Below are 20,836 nucleotides of genomic sequence, written 5' to 3'. Positions count from 1 at the left end.
AAAAGACAAAAAAACTGTCCCGCAGTCTTCTGGGACCTATCACTCGTCACAGAAAACTGCAGGGAGGGAGGGAGAGAGGAGAATGCAAACTGTCTACAAAAAACAATTACCTTGTATTTCCCAGGGTTCTTCAGTGCGCAGATTAAAGCACCATGGCCCCCCATAGAGTGTCCAAATATAGAAACCCTGTCTGGGTCCGTTGGAAAATTTCCATTTATGAGTTGTGGCAGCTGAAAAATGGAAAAAAATATCCCATTACTAAACCAAACTTTCAATGTATAAGAATGCATTTGTGATATCTGTCTGTCAAAAAGCATGTGATAATATTGACCTACAATGAATTATCATACATGCAGCCTGAGATAGCAACCAAAAAAGCGACAGTGGTGCTGCTCCCTATTTGAGTATGAACCTCAGCAGATGGTTCCAGTGTAACACATGAGGAAATAAAAAAAAAAGTAAAGCAGCATATTTTTAGTTAATTAGCAGTGGTATCCCACGGTGACAAGATGTACAAAACAACATACTTTGTTTACATTTAGCCCCCAATAGAAAAATTTGCCTTCCATGGCTACGTTAGTTCATGAAATACAGCATACAAAGGCGTACCATTTCATAAAGTAAGAAATAAGCTACATTTCTAAGACGGAAGCTATATGAAAAAGCTAGTTACCTCTTCCACTACATATGAATACATTCTATAGTTAGTTTTCCATGGCTCCTCAGTGGCATTAACATAGAAGCCAGCACCAGTACCAAAATCCCAACTTTCTTCTTCTCCATCAATATTGCAGCCACCTGAAATATAGAAAAACACATCAGTTGACTATGTAGTATTTAATATTATCAGCCATGTTAGTAATCAAGGTCTATGGAAATAACTATGTCATTAATAATTAAAAAATATAAATATAAAGATAAGTGCTGCACTTATAAAGATTTTGCACTTAGCACTTTAGTGCACTGGAACACTTTTTTGCATTGAATCGGAGCACTTTAATAAGGACTTTTTATTATATATGACATGTGATGATACGATTTTACACATTGCATTACATTGTTGCATGGAGTCACTTTATTGATAAAAGTATTGTCACTAGGGCACTTTATGTATTGTATATATCTGTAGCACTTAAGAGACAGTTTGAGTATATGATTTATAGTGATTTGTGGTATTTTACACTAAAATATTAATTATGGATATCACATGCCAATTAAGATAGCGCAGCACTTACCTTTATATTTATATTTATTACTTGTACACGGTCATATGGGACGTGATCAGTGCTAGCAGCCATCTAGTCAGTATATGTTTTTGGTACCTCGCAAGATTTTTTGTTGTTATTAAGAAGCAAGTGTTGAGTTTTTCTGACATTTTTATGTGTGCAAAAAGCATCACTGCCCTCTCTCTTCCCTCACTGGCACCATTGGCTCCTGCTGCTGTCAAATCAGTGAAAAGGGAGTGGGGGATAGGGCTGAGCTGTGTGTGTCAATGCACACACAGAGCATGGCTCGAGATCAAGCCTGTACGAGTATACCATAGCAGGTAAGTAAGACATCTGTCATTTTTAAAACAAATTTATTTTCCCTTAATCACTTTAAAGTGGATGTAAACCCCATTTTTTTTTAATTAAGACTCATATCTGTTACAGCAGAGGATGTAATTTCATCTGTGCCCAGTCTTGCCATGAAGAGTTTATCTAGCTCTGAGCAATCCTCTTCAGTATCCTTTCTTCAGTAAGATAAAAACAGACACACAGAGAAATAGGTGTCTGTTTCTTTCCCCTTGCTGTAAGTGACAGGTGATTTCCTTATCTTATGCACGAGCGTGAGAGAGGCATTCTGTGTACTTTTCCCCTCCTTTCTTCTCCAGCTATCCCAGGATTGGCTGCTCCACACCTGAGCATGATTGGGCATGCTAAAGTCATGCAGTGATTTCCCTGGATGTTGGTGATCATGGGGTATAATTCACGAGACCAGCAGAAATTCAGTGTAAGAAATATCGATGCCTGGCCAAGGGGAGTGTAGAGGTGGGCGGGGAGTCTACTGACATCACAACTCCACCCACCGAGCCCTGGACAACAGACCTGCCCACAGAATCCAGAGTATTGCAGGGCTCCAAATAGCTAAAGGGGAGATATTTGACAGGTAAGGATATATGCAGGAGCATGTATACCCTTATTGATCAGCACTATGGAAGTAATTTAGAAATGATAAAGGGGGTTTACATCCACTTTAATAATGGCTTTTATTTTGGAGTGTGGCAGACTTTCTTCTTTTTTCCTTTGAATTCAAGATGGAGAAATAAACGCTAGTGAGCCAGCACCCGGATCTGGGTATGTGTGTACATAAAAATCTTTAGCAGAGCACAGAATATTTGATCTTTTTGACCAATTCATATCTAATGAACACATGATAAGAAACCATGTGCAAGCTGAAAACTAGGAAATTTGCCAATTCGATTTTCAACAAATGTTGCTGTCCTAAAAGGCCTGGGAGGAAATATAACACTTTTCATACTTAGCAAAATTCCAACCCTTCTCCACTCTATCCAAATATATATATAAAAAAAGGTTTTGGTTGAAGTATTGCTTTATTCTCTATGAACATTTTATAACCACTTAAGGACCGGGCCTCTTTCTGAGATTTGTTGTTTACAAGTTAAAAACAGTTTTTTTTGCTAGAAAATTACTTAGAACCCCCAAACATTATACATTTTTTTTTCTAACACTCTAGAGAATAAAATGGTGGTCGTTGCAATACTTTCTGTCACACCGTATTTGCGCAGCGGTCTTACAAGCGCACTTTTTTTGGAAAAAATACACTTTTTTTAATTAAAAAATAAAACAGTAAGTTAGCCCAATTTTTTTTTTTATATTGTGAAATTGATACCCAACATGTCACGCTTCAAAATTGCGCCTGCTCGTGGAATGGCGACAAACGTTTACCCTTAAAAATCTCCATAGGCGACGTTTAAAAAATTCTACAGGTTGCATGTTTTAAGTTACAGAGGAAGTCTAGGGCTAAAATTATTGTTCTCGCTCTACCGATCGCGGCGATACCTAACATGTGTGGTTTGAACACTCAGAGTGAAACGCACGCGGGTTTGAAGTTCCTGTACTGCAACCAAGCTATGCTAGCTCACACACTTGAATATGTTAAGTGGTGTTTTTAAACTTTAAGTTTTAATAAAATCATCCGGATTTACACTACGAGTACCCATCTCTTTTGTCCATGAGGGTAACCCGTGGTTTACCACGGAGGAGGTAACTACTACAATCCAATCTATTAGGAACAGCTTACCTCTGGAGAGGCTCAAGGATCTGGATGCCCTGTTACGTGCTGAGCTAAGGAGGAGGCGATTGCCCTGAGGACTGCTACTACACTCACTGCATGCGATTTACCCCTACAGTGGAGGGCACGGATCTGGTGAGCAGGGAACTGAAGGGGAGCATGGAAGTCACCTAAATTGCTACATAGGCACGAGTCACTTTTGGACAGGCACAAAGTCACTTGATATATATTTTTTTTTTTTTTCACCGAAAAAATTCTTTTTAACATAATATGTTAATGCACTTATTTTTGTTTATTAATGATTTGGGTACAATTAACTCATGCTGCACGTTTATGATATAGCTGTTGAGATGAACTGTTTAGGATGACATTTTGTTATAATTGCTGACTAGGTGAAAACACTCATTATTGCACCAAGCACATTCACTTTCAAGCTGACACACCAATATGCAATTATTAGGGCTTTATCTGTACAAACTTGCCTTAAAAACAGGGTGAGAACACCCGCCATGATATCTATCTTATTTTGAGTTTAGCACTCACTACTTATTCTTTAAGGAATGATTCAATGTGGAGGATTACCCTTCAGGTGACAGCAGTGTCTTTTCACCTATTTTACATTCACCTGGAAAGAGTGACCCATTGCAGAGGAGCACTCTTCAGGTGATGGCAGCGCCACTCACCCCTATACACATATAATTTTTACTACTCCGGTTGGAGCTCCTTGGGGGAGGCAGCAGCCCAGCCTACACTTAAGCGCAGAATCTAACAAATATTGCAAATTTTATTTAGCTATATTATCTGGTGCAATAATTCTTTATAAGCACAAAAAAATCATGAGCATCTCAAATCAGCACAGCAGATTCTATAGGAACATTTTTTTAAAAAGGTATAAAAAAAACAAAACCTACGTGGGCTGGTGTCAGGTGCCACTATGATCAGCCCATGCTCAGAAGCAGCTTGATGAAAGGCAGCCTTGGTGATGAAATTTTGTTCATTACATGTTAACCCTGAAAATAAGCAGAAGTAAAGCCATGGCAGATTATATCAAATTTTGAAAAATGAATACCTATCATATAGCACACTTGATTCTATATATTTGGAATATATAAAAATTACAGGCCTAAATTGGTAATACATACTACATAATGATACAATATTTCAAGTACCACATACTACAAAGAAAAAATGGTATCTTATAATGGCTTCATATAATTTGCATGAAAAGGAAAGCTTGATTGATAATTGTTTAGACAACCAAAGATTAATCCATCCTGACAGAAAATCCAATCAAAACACCAATATGTCCCACTGATATAAAGGTATTTGGCGATACGTTGGTACCTAATAGACTGTGTCACATGAGCACTGATCACTCAGTTCTCAGTCAGCTCACAGCAGTGACTATCCATCACTGCTCTCCACTCTGCCCCTCAAGCACTCATGGGAACACTGGCTGGAGAATGCTGAAAGCTGGAGCCAGCTGTCAATCAGGCAACTGGGTGTATATGGTTGGGATCCATCCAGAGCCTGAAGCGGCTCTAGGATGACAGCTGATAGTGGGCAATAGCCGGCTATTTGCTAACACTGGGTCACTGGAGAGCAAAAGTGCTTTTATGTGATCCAGAAGAGGAGTATAGCCAAAAAAGCTTTGGCCATTTGACTTTGGCTTGCTTAGCAGGGCTCGAGCCATTGAACCCCACTGAGCCGGCGCATGACAAGTCCGTCTCTGCTCACTGTGCAGAGACGGACCTGTCAGAGCCCTGCTCTTCTCTATGGGGGATCGAATGAAAATGGATGCGCCTGTCCATTTTCATCCGATCCGATAAACGGATGGAAAACAGGGTTTCCATCCATCTGGATTTAGCGGAGTGGATCAGATGTCAGCGGACATGTCACCACTGACATCCGTCGCTCCACAGAGGTACATAGAGTGTCCGTTCAGGTCCGCCTGAAAAACCGACAGGTGGACCTAAACCTCCGCACTGTGAAAGGGCCCTTAAAGAGTTTTGTAAAATTTCACTTTGCAATGCTCCCCTCCCCAATCCCCTTCCTTCATTACAAGGGTTAAATGACTGTTCTGTCTAAGGGGGTGCGAATAAGCACAATACTTCTCTTGCACTCTTCATCACTTTCCACTACTTGGATGTGGGTGAGCCCTAAATGTCTTCACATGCAATGCAAGACCACTGATCTCAAAAAGAGAAACAAAAGGGGGGGGTTTTCCGGCGCTCCGCAACATGTGATGTCTAAGGTAAATAGTACAATGGTAGCTATAATAGCACATTAAAATAAGGCAGGTAAATTCTAGAATGAGGAGGCAGCCATCCTCAGAGGGTGTCCATTACCTCTGTTGATAATCAATGTTGAAAAAAGGAGGGGTGTGGAGGCGCCAACTGTGGTAGCTTGTTTATGCAAAAATAAAAGTTAGTGTAACAATTACACTTACTGGTTCGCAGGGTGGAGGTGTTTCTTTGAGATGGAAAAGTGTCCTGGGATGTGCTGTTATCTTGTTTCCGGCTCAGATTTCATTCCTTCAGGCGTCTGGGTGTGGAGTCTGTACACAGGCTGAACTGCTGCATCCAGTGCATGGAAAGCTCCACGCTGACCACTCTGGAGTGCAGAAGAGGAAATGACGTCACTGATGCACGGCAAACGTCCAGGCTGGTGTTGGGGATAATGCAGGGATAGTACAGGCTACGCGCTCGGGGCTCACAGCTCCTTCTACTGGCCTTTTTGCCTAGGCAAAAAGGCCAGTAGAAGGAGCTGTGAGCCCCGAGCGCGTAGCCTGTACTATCCCTGCATTATCCCCAACACCAGCCTGGACGTTTGCCGTGCATCAGTGACGTCATTTCCTCTTCTGCACTCCAGAGTGGTCAGCGTGGAGCTTTCCATGCACTGGATGCAGCAGTTCAGCCTGTGTACAGACTCCACACCCAGACGCCTGAAGGAATGAAATCTGAGCCGGAAACAAGATAACAGCACATCCCAGGACACTTTTCCATCTCAAAGAAACACCTCCACCCTGCGAACCAGTAAGTGTAATTGTTACACTAACTTTTATTTTTGCATAAACAAGCTACCACAGTTGGCGCCTCCACACCCCTCCTTTTTTCAACACTGATCTCAAAAAGGCTGGGACTAGAGGAGCGGTGAGGAAAAGCAACTTCGTGACCAGTCAACCAGCTGGGACAAAGACTGCAGGAACGAGGAATAAAGCTATAAAATAGTTCTGCCTATTCCATTCCCCCTACACAAAACGATCATTTAAATTCTTACGGCTTTAGGGGGTCCAATGTAAGGTGAAATTTTACACATACTAAGGTTTAACATTAAAGAGGAACTATAGTTTTTTTTTTTTTAATTTAGATATACATGTGAACAGTTTCATATAAATTGCCCTTACATTACAAAAAAGGGGTGAAGTTCAATTTCCTACACACATTTAGATGTGTTGACAGCCCTTTCACAGTGAATGGGTTCCCTTAACGCAACATGTTAACCACTTCAGCACCAGAAGAATTTACCCCCTTCCTGACCAGAGCACTTTTTGCGATTCGGCACTGCGTTGCTTTAACTGACAATTTCGCGGTCGTGCGACGTGGCTCCCAAACAAAATTAACGTCCTTTTTTCCCACAAATTTCTTTCTTTTCTTTTGGTAGTATTTGCTCACCCCTGCGCTTTTTATTTTTTGCGCTATAAACAAAAAAAAGAGTGACAATTTAAAAAAAAAAACGCATTTTTTTTTACTTTTTGCTATAAGTATCCCCCAAAAATATATAAAAAAACAATTTTTTTTCCTCAGTTTAGGCCGATACGTATTCTTCTACATATTTTTGGTAAAAAAAAAAAAAACGCAATAAGCGCAAAACGCAAAAGTTATAGCATTTACAAAATAGGGGATAGTTTTATGGCATTTTTATTTTTTATTAAATGGCGGCGATCAGCGATTTTTATTGTGACTACGACATTATGGTGGACACATCGGACATTTTTGGGACCATTGTCATTTATACAGCAATCAGTGCTATAAAATGCACTGATTCCTGTGTAAACGACACTGGCAGTGAAGGGGTTAACCACTAGGTGGCAGTGTAGGGGTTAAGTGTGTCCTAGGGGCGTGTTTCTAACTGTGAGGGGCATGGCTGTATGTGACATGTGACTGATCTCTGCTCCGATGACAGGGAGCAGAGATCCAGTCACTCTGTCACTAGGCAGAATGGGGAGATGCTTGTTTACATTAACATCTCCCCGTTCTTCCTCCCTGTGAGGCGATCGCGGGTATCCCCGCGGCGATCGAGTCCACGGGACCCGCGACCCGAATCACGGAGCTTGCCGTGGGCGCGCACTCCCGCTGGCCGCCTCTTAAAGGGGAACGTACTGGTACTTGGTTTTGCCTGTACGAGCCCTTCTGCCGCAGTATATCTGCATGAGGCGGTCGGCAAGCGGTTAACAAATGACATAATGCACATGTTAATACACTGCACAAATGTAAATGAGCCCATTGTTGGTAATGTTTTAAAGGAGTTGTAAAGGCAGAAGGTTTTTATTTGAATGCATTCTATGCATTCAGATAAAAAACCTTGTGTGTAGCAGCCTCCCCAGCACCCCCTAATTACTTACCTGAGCCCCATCTCTCTCCAGCGATGTCCACGAATGTCTAAGCCATCCAGGACACTCCTGCTGATTGGCTGAGACATAGCAGCGACACCATGTCTCGGCTCTAGTGCCCCCATAGGAAGCTTCTGACTGTGGGGGCACTCAATAGGATGGTGGGGCCATGAGCAGCAAAGAGGGACCCGAGAAGAGGAGGATCTGGGCTGCTCTGTGTAAAACCAACTGCACAGAGCAGGTAAGTATAACAAGTTTTTTTTTTTTTAAATGAGACTTTACAATCACTTTGAAAACCCTTGCTTCTATGTATTACTAGAGGCGATATATTAATATGGGGGCAGCTACATTTACTAATTAAAACGTTTTTTGTAGGGCCAAAGCAAAATTATATACAAACACAAATCACTCAATCATCAATTATATATGTGAGTAAAGTGAATCCAAATAATAACAACAAGTAATCAAAGTGCCAATATTAATCCTTTTCTTGAAGTACATCAGGGGATAGCTATATATCTATTGTGATACAGTTACGCTGCCACTCGTGGAACCACTGTATAGTGGATATGAAGATGCCTTGTATTCTGTGATGTTCTCCAAGAAAGGGATTTTACAGCAAGGAGGGAGCAATTGGTGCAGAATGATCAGGCTGTTGGTGCTACACTTGCAGCTGAAGATTTTGGTGAGTATGCAATTCACTGGGTGACAGTGAACGGTCATACATTGGAGGATCTGGCGCAGATTGCATCCAGTGGTGGATGGCAATTTTTTGCTTGCATGTATACAGACTTTTGAACTTTTAATGGCACCTAAACTTGTTGTGGTTTTGCCATGATTGGAACCGCGTTTAGGAAAATGAATGGCCCCCGAACATGTGTGGTGCATTGTGTTATTATTGCAGTGCGATTTGGGATCGTGGGTAGAATCGCAGCAATTCTGCTGCAGATCACAAAACATCAGATGTGAAAGTGGTACCAACAATCACTGAAGGGTAATGCACATACTGTACATTGCGCACTTGTCACCAATTATTATTATACAGGATTTAAATAGTGCCAACAGTTTATGCAGCCCTTTACAATATAAAGGGGGACAGTACAATTACAATACAGAATGAATAGGAGGACCCCGCTCATGGAGCTTACAATCTAAAGGGAGGGGGAGGTGGTACAAAAGGTAATAGCTGCGGGGGATGATCTGATGGAGGTGACTCAAGTACAGTTCTTAGGTGGAGGTGGGGTAGGCTTCCCTGAATAAATTAGTTTTCAAGGATCGCCTGAAGGAAGACAGGGTAGGAGTTGACCAGACATGCTGGGGCCGGAAGGATGGGAGAGGCTCTGGAGAAGTCCTGGAGACGAGCATGGGAGAAGGTAACAAGGGAACTAGAGAGCAGGAGGTCTTGGAAGGAGCGAAGAAAACATTTTGGGTGATATCTGCAGATAAGCTTGGTGATCGAGCTGGGGGCGATGTTGTGGATGGCCTTGTATGTTGTGTTTAGTATTTTGAATTTTATATGATGGGTAGGGGAAGCCAATGAAGACATTGAGAAGAGCAGCAGTCATGGATCGGTTAGTAAGGTATATTAGTCTAGCAGCAGCATTCAAAATAGACTAAAGGGGGGATGGCCTGTTTAAGCGCTTGGCAAGCAGCCGGCAGGTTGGCATGGCTGCGCGAATCGCCGTAGGTGTACATCGGCCGTTTTAAGAGCTCTAGGGGGCGCGCGTGTGCCTACTGCGCGATGCCGGAGCCGATGCACGTGGCCGCGATGTCCGCCGATGACCCGCGATCGCTCCTCAGAGAGCCAGAATGGGGATCTGTCAATGTAATTTGTTTTTTGTCAATTTTTTTTTTTAGCTCTGATCGCTGTATAAAAGTCAATGGTCCCAAAAAAGTGTCAAAAGTGTCCGACCTGTCCACCGCAATGTCACAGTCCCTCTAAAAATTGCCGATCACCACCATTACTAGTAAATAAAAAAAAAAAAAAAAAACATAATAAAAATGCCATAAATCTATCCCCTATTTTGCAGACACTATATCTTTTGCAGAAAGCAATCAATATACACTTATTGCGATTTTTTTTACCAAAAATATGTAGAAGAATACATATTGGCCTAAACTGATGAAGAATTTTGTTGTTTTTTTTGGATATTTATTATAGCAAAAAGTAAAAAATATGTTTTTTTTCAAAATTGTCACTCTGTTTTTGTTTATAGCACAAAAAAAAAAATGCAGAGGTGATTAAATACCACCAAAAGAAAGCTCTATTTGTCGGGGAAAAAAAGGGCATAAACGTTGCATGACCGCCCGCAATTGTCAGTTAAAGCTACGCAGTGCAGGGGCGTGTCCAACATGGCGGAGTGATCAGACGCACATCCCGGAACTTTGCTGGAAATTTTCCTTCTCTTCTGTATACCTGGGAGAACCGTCACCCCAAGCAATAGCCGGCGGATGCCATCCAGAACACCGGGCCGAGGCAAGGCTGGTAAGAGGATTCGTTTTCCCCCTGATATTTCGGCTACTATCGGCCCAGAACTGCGGCCGTGGCCTGCCTCCACAGCACATGCTAATATGGCGTCGCAGACTGATTCCCCTACACAGGCCCCAGCGAATCCCCCAGGGATTCCGGAGGATATGGCGGCTATTGTGTCCTGCCACACTGCCATAGCCACCTGCAAAACAACCCTGACCAGCAAGATAGAGGCAGTGCAGCTGGACATAGGACTGATCTGCTAGGACATGGACAAGGTCCGGTCCTGCCTGGCTAATGCGGAGGAGAGAGTGGGCCATGTTGAGGACATGGTTGCGGAGCATGAAGGGGCTCTCCGCACGCTGCAGTCCAAGCCAAAAACACTAGAATACAGAGCAGAGGATGCCGAAAATCGTTGCTGCCGCAACAATATCCGCATCATAGGATTAGCAGAGGGGGCTGAGGGGAAGAATCCCACGGTTTTTACAGAGGAGCTTCTGCGCTCCCTCCTGCCTGCAGCTCAGCTATTCCCATACTTTACTGTGGAGAGGGCCCACCGCATGCTGCCACAGCCTGGCCCTCAGGGAGCCCCCCCCCCCCGCACTTTTACCCTTCGGCTGCTGAATTTCAGAGACCGGGATGAATTACTAAGAGCCGCCAGAATAGCAGGGGATAAACAATACAAGAACAACCGGGTCATGTTGTTTCCAGACTATTCTGTGGAGACGCAGAAGCTCCGCAGGTCCTTTGATGCTGTGAAAGTTGCTCTCAGGGAGAGGAAGATCAAGTACAGTGTACTCTTCCCAGCCAAGCTGCGAGTTGCGGATGGGGAGACCGAGATTTTTTACCTCCCAAGAGAGGCAACCAACTGGATGGAATCCCTGCCGCCACATGGATGAGGATCCCCCTGACTGTGACCACACTTTATTTCAGGCTCTGCATATGTGCTAACCCCTTCAGGGCCGGCCTCTGTTTTGCATACAAACCCCATTAACTTGTGAGGATGGAGGGTATGGAAACCTTTCATTTAGTTGCGGAGCCTGACCACTGCCCAAACCTGTTTACATTGGGGGGGTTTTTCTGATACCCCCGAATGGTTCAGCCTAACACATTATCAGTGGCGGGAAGCCACCTTAAGCTTTGTGTCCCTGGTGGATACCAGGTGAATTACTTGACTCAGGTAATTTCTTATCCAGTACCTCCTGATGGGAACTATATGCTGCAGATTCTGTTGACTGCCTTTTCTTTTTCCAGGATAAACGTGCAAGAGTTGCTACGATGGTTTAACTGTTACTGCACGCTTACTACACGCCTCCCAAGTTTCTAGTTGCCTCCGGGCAGGTTTTGGGGTATCAGGCAGACCCTCACTTGAGGGACCTGCGGGGAGGGGGGATGGGAAGATCGGCCGTTGTCGATCACACATGGACACTTAGAGTTTGTAAGTTTTGTTATTTGAGTTATAGTTTTTTTTATGATGTACACTGTTCTTTTACAATATGAAGTACCTTTTCATGATAAATTGCATGTGGGAATGTTGAGAAAAGAGGATGCAGCTGGGAAGGGCGTTTCCCTCAGTGGTGAGGTAACCTTGCCTGCTGCCCCTGGGAGTGCTGGGGTGCGGACCTGCCCAATCCTCCTGAGCCCCAAATCTTTAACAATATCAATATGTCCATGCACAGTATAATTTCCTGGAACGCACGGAGCCTAAACTCTGCCACAAAACGCTCCTTGGTTTTTAATTACCTTAAAATGTACTCCCCCCAGCTAGTTGTGCTTCAGGAAACCCATTTGGTGGGATCTCGGATCCTGGGTCTGAAGAAGGCATGGGTAGGAGCACACTACCATGCCACGCACTCCAGCTACTCTAGGGGGGTCAGTATCCTAGTTCATAGGAAACTCCCTTTCCAGCTTATTGATTTAAAAACAGACCCGGAAGGTCATTTCATAATAATGCATGCCCTTGTATCTAGTAATCCCTTGATCTTGGTGGGTCTATATTTGCCCCCTCCTGCTGATGTTTCAATCCTTAACGTTAATATGCAGAAAGTGCTCACATATGGTGTTGACGATGTTCTGATCATAGGAGATTTTAATATGACCCCATCCCCTTATATGGACAGGCTCCCCTCCGCCTCTCAGTAGGCCCCTGACTTGGCCCAGTGGATGAGCGCGTTCGACCTGGTGGATGTATGGCGTTACTACTATCCTCATGATAGGTTTCTCCTGTCATTCTACATCCTTCCAGGCGTTATCGCGCATTGACTTGGCCCTCACCTCCCGATCTATGATGCGCTGGATCTCTGAGACCAGTATGCTCCCTAGGGGGGTCTCAGACCATGCTCCGCTGCAGACTGGGTTGGCAGGCGGGGTGCCGAGGGTGAGGATGTGGTGACTGTCCAGATTTTGAATAGAGGATCCTGCCATACAGGAACATATTCTGGAGGGTGTTTGTCATTACTGGCTTGCTAATGCAGAATCTGCCACTCCTGAGGTCACATGGGACGCCTTTAAAGCCTGGGCCCGGGGGGCCTATATATCCCGCATAGCTGCTGCACACGTAGCCTCTGCACAATCGCTTACTGAGCTTGAGAGAGAGGTTGACCAAAAAGAGGCAGCATACGTGGCTAACCCAAAACCCAATGGGGCATGGCAATTTGCACTGCAGCAGCTATCCACACGACACAAAAATACCATCTACACCTAGCCCAGAGGATTTTTGAGTTTGGAAATAAAATTGGCAAGATGTTGGCTTGGTTGGCGAAGGGTTAGTTTGCAGTGACTATCATTAGTGGAGTTAGGGACCATAATGCGCACACCCTCTGAAATTAATGACCACTTTCTCCTTTACTATAAACAACTCTACTCTACCAAGGTTTCCTACACCACTTCGGACCTGTACTCCTACCTTGACAGAATTAACCTCCCTAGGATTGATGATGAGACGCATACTGACCTTGACCAGGAAATAACTCTCGTGGAGGTTCAGAAGGCCATGACCCAACTCAAGCCGGGGAAAACGCCTGCAGTTGATGGGCTACCTGTAGAATTCTATACACAATATCTAGACCCACTTGCCCCTAGGCTCTCTTTTTAAACATTTTCTACTTTTGGGAGAATTGCCGGACTACATGTCAGAGGCGGTGCTGGTGCCCAAGCCTGGTAGGGATCCTGAGGATTGCTCCTCGTACAGACCGATATCCCTCCTCAATGTCAATGCAAAAATCTTAGCCAAGATACTTGCAAATCGACTTTCAGCGGCCCTGGAAGACATAATTCATGTCGACCAAACCGGCTTCATACAGGCTAAGGGTACCGACATTAACCACCGACGCCTCTTTCTGAACCTCTCGGTCACTCACACCAACAGCGGTAGCAGAGTAATAGCCTCCCTTGACGCCAAGAAGGCTTTCGACTTGGTCGAACGGGAATTTCTATGGGAGGTGATGGATGGGTTCGGATTCGGTCCTCATTTCATTCATTGGCTTAAAATTCTCTATAGCTCCCCCAGAGCCAGAATACGTACCAATGATAGACTGTTCGAATCCTTTCCATTGCAGAGGGGCACAAGGCAGGGATCCCTGCTTTCCCCTTCCCTCTTCGCCCTGGCCTTGGAGCCACTGGCGATACTTATTAGGGAGTCTGCCCTGGTTAAAGGACTTAAGGTGGGCCCGCTGGAGGAGAAGCTCTCCTTGTACGCTGATGATGCGCTGCTTTATTTACAAGATGCGGATGGCTCTCTCACGGTGGCCCTAGACCTGTTTAACGAATTTGTACACTACTCGGGAGTGCGTATCAACTGGGATAAGTCAATTCTTTTCCCTCTTGATCTCCTTACACGCACTAATGCCCCAGACAACCAGTTGGTGTGTGTGGAGCAGTTTAAATACTTGGGCATCCGGGTTAGGAGAGATCCAGCCAGCTACTCTGATCTTAACATAACTCCTATACTTACCCAATTTAAGGAGAAATGTATGGCATGGTCCTCACTATCCCTGAATCTCATGGGGAGAATTAACCTCCCCAAAATTTCTCTACGTTTTCCGTAATTCCCCGACCTGGATGCCCAACCTGTTCTTTAAGGAGTTGGAGAAATGTATGGGTAGCTTTATATGGGGAGGGACACTTCCTAGGATAGCAAAACCTACCCTGATACCTCCGGTGAGATGTGGAGGCCTGGCACTCCCAGATGTGCGTGTGTATTTCTGAGCAGCAGTGCTAGTCACTGTCCGATGGTGGTTTGTGCGGTCACGAGCAAATGCGGCGGTTTGTCTCGGGGCAGCAATCATAGGCTCTCTTCAGGAACTGGGGAATTTTATTTAATGGGGGCCCCCGAGCATACACTGCGCTACCTCACTCCACTAAGACTACACTCAGGGTATGGGCTGCTGCAAGGACTAGATTTACCTGCCCCAACAGATGGTCTCCCTTGACCCCGCTATGGGGAAATCCCAATCTCCCGCATCACCGTACTATCCATGACCCTCAAATCTGGGCTAGATATGGAATAAAGACTTTGGGGGGTATTCTAATGGCTGACAGACTGCTCTCACTGACAACTCAGAACCCGAATCAGTCTACCTGGATGGATGACATTTAGGTACTTCCAGCTACGTCATCCCATAAGAGCTTAGTTCCCTACTATCCGGAAGCTACATATGGATCTAATAGAAGGTAAATTGGCCCTAGAACAACTGTCTAAATCCTTGTCCACACTGTATTTCGACCTATTAGGATGTCACTCTCCTAGGATGGAACACCTTTGGGAGAAGTGGAAGACCGACCAGATTTGGACAGAGAGGACTGGGATGACTGTCTTGGAGGAAGTGCCCAGACATTAATTTCATCCAGGGACAGGCTGATTCAAGTCAAATTCTTGCACAGTTTTACACCCCAGAGGCTACATAGCATATACCCAGAAAGATCTGCAAATTGCACTCGATGTGGTGGAGAGGAGGGTACATATATGCATATGTTCTGGAGCTGCCCTAGAGTGGCCCGGTTCTGGATGCAGGTGGTTGAACTTATAAACTTTCATCTTCAGCTGGCTTTACTGATCACCACTGGGTTGTTGCTCTTAGGCATCCATGATGACGACCAAGGGCCCAGATACACCAAAATACTTATATGTTTTTTATTATATTATGCTAGAAGAGAAATCATACTTAAGTGGAATTCCCAACCCCCCCCCCCCCGCCCCGTGGGTTCTTGGGAACAGGCTATTACTTCAGTTCTTCCTATGTACAAGCTAACTTACATAAACAGGATTTGCCCTGAAAAATATGAGAGTCTGGCAACCCTGGACTGCATAGTGGGCACAGGCACCTGCTAACAAGGTTTCTGCACAGGGTATAGCAGAGCCCTCTTGCGTTAATCCTATTAACCCCCCCTGGGGAATTCTTAGATCTGTATGCTATGTTGATATTCTACTATTCTGTATATATATGATGCTCAACTATTGTACGACACCCTACATGTAACTATTTTCATATTGTACTTCATAAAATGTATCACACCTATATTTTTCTCAATAAAAGAACATTCTGTTCATGTTAAAAAAAGCTACGCAGTGCAGTATCTGGTCATTAAGGCAGGAAATAACTGAGTGAATAAGTTGATTTTTGGTGTCGTTAGTCAGGAAGGGGCGAATTCTGGAAAGGTTGCAGAGGTTAAGGTGGCAAGATGTAGCCAGTGATTGGTTGTGGGGGGTGTAGGGGAGGTCAGAGTCTAGGACTACACCCAGCACCCTGGCATGTGTGAAGGGACCAATGGTTGTGCCGTGATCTCAAAAGTAAAGTCATGGGGAGGAGGAAATATTACAAGCTCAGTTTTAGAGATTGAGTTTGAGGAAGTGGTGTGACATCCATACTGATATGTTGCTCAGTAAGTTTGTGATACATGAGGAGATTAAGGGGGTGAATTCAGGAGTCGAAAGATAAATCTGGGTGTCATCCGCATAGAGGTGGTATTGGAAGCCATTGGAGGTTATCAACTGGCCCAAGGAAGAAGTATAGAGAAAGAATAGGAAGGGCACAAGGACGGAGCCTTGGGGTACCCCATGACTGACAATGCTTTGGGGTATTTGAATTCTTCCACAAGGCTCAGAATTGGTAACTCCAATTTGCTGTCCCCAGTCAGACAGGGCTTACACATTTTACAAGTCCAAGCCACTGTTCCCCTTGTGTGCTGATGACTTTTTTCAGCTTTTTGACTTTATTGATGGCAATTTCATAAACTGTTGGAGACCACATAAGTCTTGGAAATGTCATAACTTTTTTTTTTAAATCAAACAAGGTTTTATTAATCAACTGGTGCATACATAATATGCTTGTGGTAACACATAAACATGGAAACAGTACATTAATTGTTGTAAGTTCAGTATTCATGAAATTGGGTACAAAATACTTGTCATGTGGGGAAATTCAGAGTATATACAGTTGACACATGCAGCTATACATCTAAACTCACATCTGATATATCACCTTATAACCATTTAGTTACGTTAGACACAGGTAGCAGATTCCTGTAGCCAACGATCCCATATCTTATTGTACTTGGCCGGGCAACCTCTATGAATATATATGCATTTCTTGTATGGTAATGTATTATTCACCTCCGCCTTCCATTCCACTATTTTAGGAGGCACTTGTCTCATCCATTTTTTGGCTATAACCTTTCTTGCTGGGAAGAGTGTTTCATGTAGAAATGTTTTGGTGTATTTGTCCTTTGTATCTGGAATTATACCTAGGAGAGATTGTTTTGGGTCTAGGGCTAAGGGTGAGCCCATTGTGTCGTGTAGAAATGTCACAATTTGTTCCCACAGGCCTTGAATCTTAGGGCATGTCCAGATCAAGTGGAAGAAAGTACCCGTCTCCCTCCCACACATCTGACATGTGGTGGGTTGTGTGCGTTTATATCTTGCCACTCGAAGGGGTGTAAGATATGCCCTGTGAAGTATGTAGAGCTGCGACAATCGGTCTGATAATTTGGGGGACACAGCTTTGCAGGACTCCAATGCCTCCCCCCACTCCTCATCCTCGATTGGTCCCACCTCTCTTTCCCATCTTGGTTTGAGATCGTATGCTATTTTAGTAGATACAGGGATTGAGAGCATGTTATAAAAGGCTGAGATCAGTTTATGAGGGTCTGTACTTTTAATTACTGCCATAAGAATATTAGGTGTGGGGTTTGGGAGGGGGTCAGGAAATTGTGACTGTGACGCATGCCGGATTTGTAAAAATCTGAAGAACATCTGGTTCTGAATTGTGAATTCTTCCTTAAGTGTATCAAAGGCTTTGAGATGTCCATCTTTCAATAAGTGGTGCAGGTAAAATACTCCCTGCATGGACCATATGAATGTGTCATGAATTTTATTAAACTCGGGGAGGTTCTTGTTATGCCATATTGGCGTGTAATCATTGATCTGTGGAATTTCAAGTTTAGAGGCAGCTAAATCCCATATTTTCCTGTAGTGATATAACGTGGTATGTCTATTTTCTCCTAGCTCCATCCCCCCTGAGCCCGATGCTATTGCGTATATCGAGTCCTTGGTATGTTGTGCCCACTTTGGGCATAGGAGCGTGAGGAATCTCTCGCTGTCTGTTTTATCTAAGTGGAACATCTGTGACAGTTGTGCTGCAATGTAGTATAGGTTAAAATCGGGGAGAGCTGTGCCACCAAGATCCGTTGGATTCTTGAGTGTTTGCCATGCTAATTTGTGTCTGTTATGCCCCCACACAAATGGCTGGAAATGTCATAACTTTTAAGTTTCTGTGGCAACAAGGTCTTGTTGATGCAATCTATATACATGATGGTATCCTTTTTAAGTTATTATACAGGATTAATTTATATAGCGCCAACAGTTTGCTCATCGCCTTACAATATAAAGGGAGACAATACGGCAACAATACAATTCAATACAAGCATGTGGTCACATTGCTCAGTGTCCTTGAGCTTTACATCATACCATTGGACCAAGCTTTTTACCGGCAGTTCTAAACAGTTGGGACAGGTGTTCCCTCAATGTAGAATCTTTGTTTCATAACTTGACTTTTGACAATTGGAAATGCTTCTGTATATACTGGGTTTGACCTTTGGGATGTTTTGATGAAGCTTTTTCAGAAGTCTCTTGGTGCAAGGGACAGTTGTCAGTGTCGACATATTTGTCTAGTATAAAACTAGTTCTTAATAAATCTTATTAAAACCATGTAAAGCAATTAAACATTACACAACCCCAAGTGTATAAATGGATGAAGTAAAAGCAGAAAAGTATTTGCTTCCATTATTTTTCAAAACCCTCTAAACATCCCAGCTGAAGTATAAACACATTAAGGAAGGTATGAATCCAGTTCTAAAAAAAAAATGTCCAGATGTGTGACTGTTTTTTACATTATTCCAGTGGGGTATGACATCATTGTGTGGTGGGGAACATTAAGGTGAATGCATTACAATACTTAATGTGGCAACTATTGCATATCAAACATTTGCACTTGTGGTTTGGTGAGGGTTTAAACATTTCTAGATGAACATTATATTGCTACTGAATCTAATGTAAAGAATTTATGTCTACTTCAGTGTAGAATACTCATCCATTCATTTAGAGCAGCTCACTGAATTCAAACATTCTGAAATGTGTTTATATATGTACTGGGAAGTGTAGCCTCCCTGATGGTATTCCCGAGTGTGGCTCGGGGTTAAATTTCAGCACAATTAGCGGTAACCCCGAGCCAAACTCGGGATTACATCTCAGGATCCTGGTGCAGGTTACTTACCTTGTCCCCAGGATCCTGCGATGTCCCCCAGTGGTGTCTGCGGGCGCTGTCCTCCTCCGAAGCCTCTCTGTGCCAGGCTCCGTTCCCTGCGAGCGCCGTGACGCGCGGGGGCGGAGCCTGGCGGCAAATTCAAAAAAATGTAAAAATCATAACACATACAGTACTGATTACAGTGCTGTATGTGTTATGATTTTTACAGTTTTTTGAATTTGCCGCCAGGCTCCGCCCCCACGCGTCACGGCGATTACAGTACTGTATGAAATTATTTCACATCCCTTTTGTCCCCAATGCTTTGGCCCATGCCCTGCATGCAGTTTTATATTATTAATACTGTTCTTTCTGCCTGGAAACTTGAGATTGTCCATAGCAACCAAAAAGTGTCCCTTTACCTCAAAAGTGGCTTTAGACCAGCTAGAAAACAGCGATAGTAAATTAGAACACTTGCAGAAATGAGCGATAGTGAATCGTGGGGAAATTTATTTTATTATTATTATATAATTTTTTTAATTATTTCTATTTATTATATTATAATTTATGATTTTGTGTTTCAAACTTCATCATACCCGGGATATCTACTAGACTCTTGGTGGACAGATCTAAGTGTGTTATTGCTAAGAATTACAGGCCTACAATAGAAAACGCCAAATTTCTTTGCAAAATAATTGTACCGCTTTGAGATGCAAAAATCTGAAATAATCATACCGCCAGGGAGGTTAAAGCAATAATGAAAAGTGAATTCTGAATATATAGTGTTCTGCTTTGACTTCATCTATTTATACACTTGGGACTGTGTAGTGTTTGACTTGTTTCAAAAAGTGATTTTACAATAAACATTTAAGTCTATTCTGGATTTCTGATGTATGATTGAAAGCTGTGACCAATGGGAAACTTGGGAGTCCTCTGTTATAGAGATCCAAAAACATAGGATTTTTATAACAGCTTACCTGTAAAATCCTTTTCTTTGAAGTACATCACAGGACACAGAGCTGTAGTAATTACTATGTGGGTTATAGGCCACCTTCAGGTGATGGACACTGGCACACCCTAAACAGGAAGTTGCCTCCCTATATAACCCCTCCAACTACTGGGAGTACCTTAGTTTTTGTAGCAAAGCAATACACGTGTATACCAGAAAGAGGGAAGGGACCTCTGTGTCCCGTGATGTACTTCAAAGAAAAGGATTTTACAGGTAAGCCGTTATAAAAATCCTATTTTCTTAATCATACATCACGGGACACAGAGTCATAGTAATTACTATGTGGGATGTCCCAGAGCAATGCCAACTGAGGGGAGGGAGACACAACCAAAAGTAGGGCAACATGAGATCAGAGAACTTATACTGCTGCCTGCAGTACACTGCACCCAAAGGCAACACTCTCATGTGTTTTTACATCCACCGGAGAGAATCTGGTAAAATGTATAGACTGAAGACCAAGTTGCCGCCTTGCAGATTTGAGCCATGGAGGCTTGGTGATGCACTGCCCACAAAGCCTTAAGAGCCCTGGAGGAGTGCGCTTTGATTTGAGAGGGTAGAATCTACCTCTTTAAACCATAAGCTAGAATGATTACTTGTCAAATCCATTTAGAAATAGTAGATTTCGATACTGCCTGTCCTCTTGTAGGACCTTCAGGCAACACAAAAAAAACATCTGTTTTTCGAATCTGAGCAGTCGCCTTTAAGTAGACCTTGAC

General features: G+C 43.5%; 1 protein-coding gene across 2 annotated transcripts in view; it reads right to left on the bottom strand.

Moving 5' to 3' along the window:
• Window positions 1–20,836, bottom strand: part of ESD (esterase D) — a 78,254-nt gene that overhangs the window by 37,091 nt on the left and 20,327 nt on the right. For both annotated transcript variants that reach the window (XM_073614136.1, XM_073614137.1), the window contains exons 4-6: window positions 4,206–4,304; window positions 674–798; window positions 111–230 (exon numbers count right to left, since the gene is read on the bottom strand). In XM_073614136.1, coding sequence (XP_073470237.1) covers window positions 111–230; window positions 674–798; window positions 4,206–4,304 — 344 coding nt within the window. The remainder of the gene's footprint in view (window positions 1–110; window positions 231–673; window positions 799–4,205; window positions 4,305–20,836) is intronic.

Source organism: Aquarana catesbeiana, linkage group LG02 (genome assembly GCF_042186555.1).
Source record: "Aquarana catesbeiana isolate 2022-GZ linkage group LG02, ASM4218655v1, whole genome shotgun sequence".
Lineage (NCBI taxonomy): Eukaryota > Metazoa > Chordata > Amphibia > Anura > Ranidae > Aquarana > Aquarana catesbeiana.
This window is presented reverse-complemented; position numbering and strand designations above follow the sequence as displayed.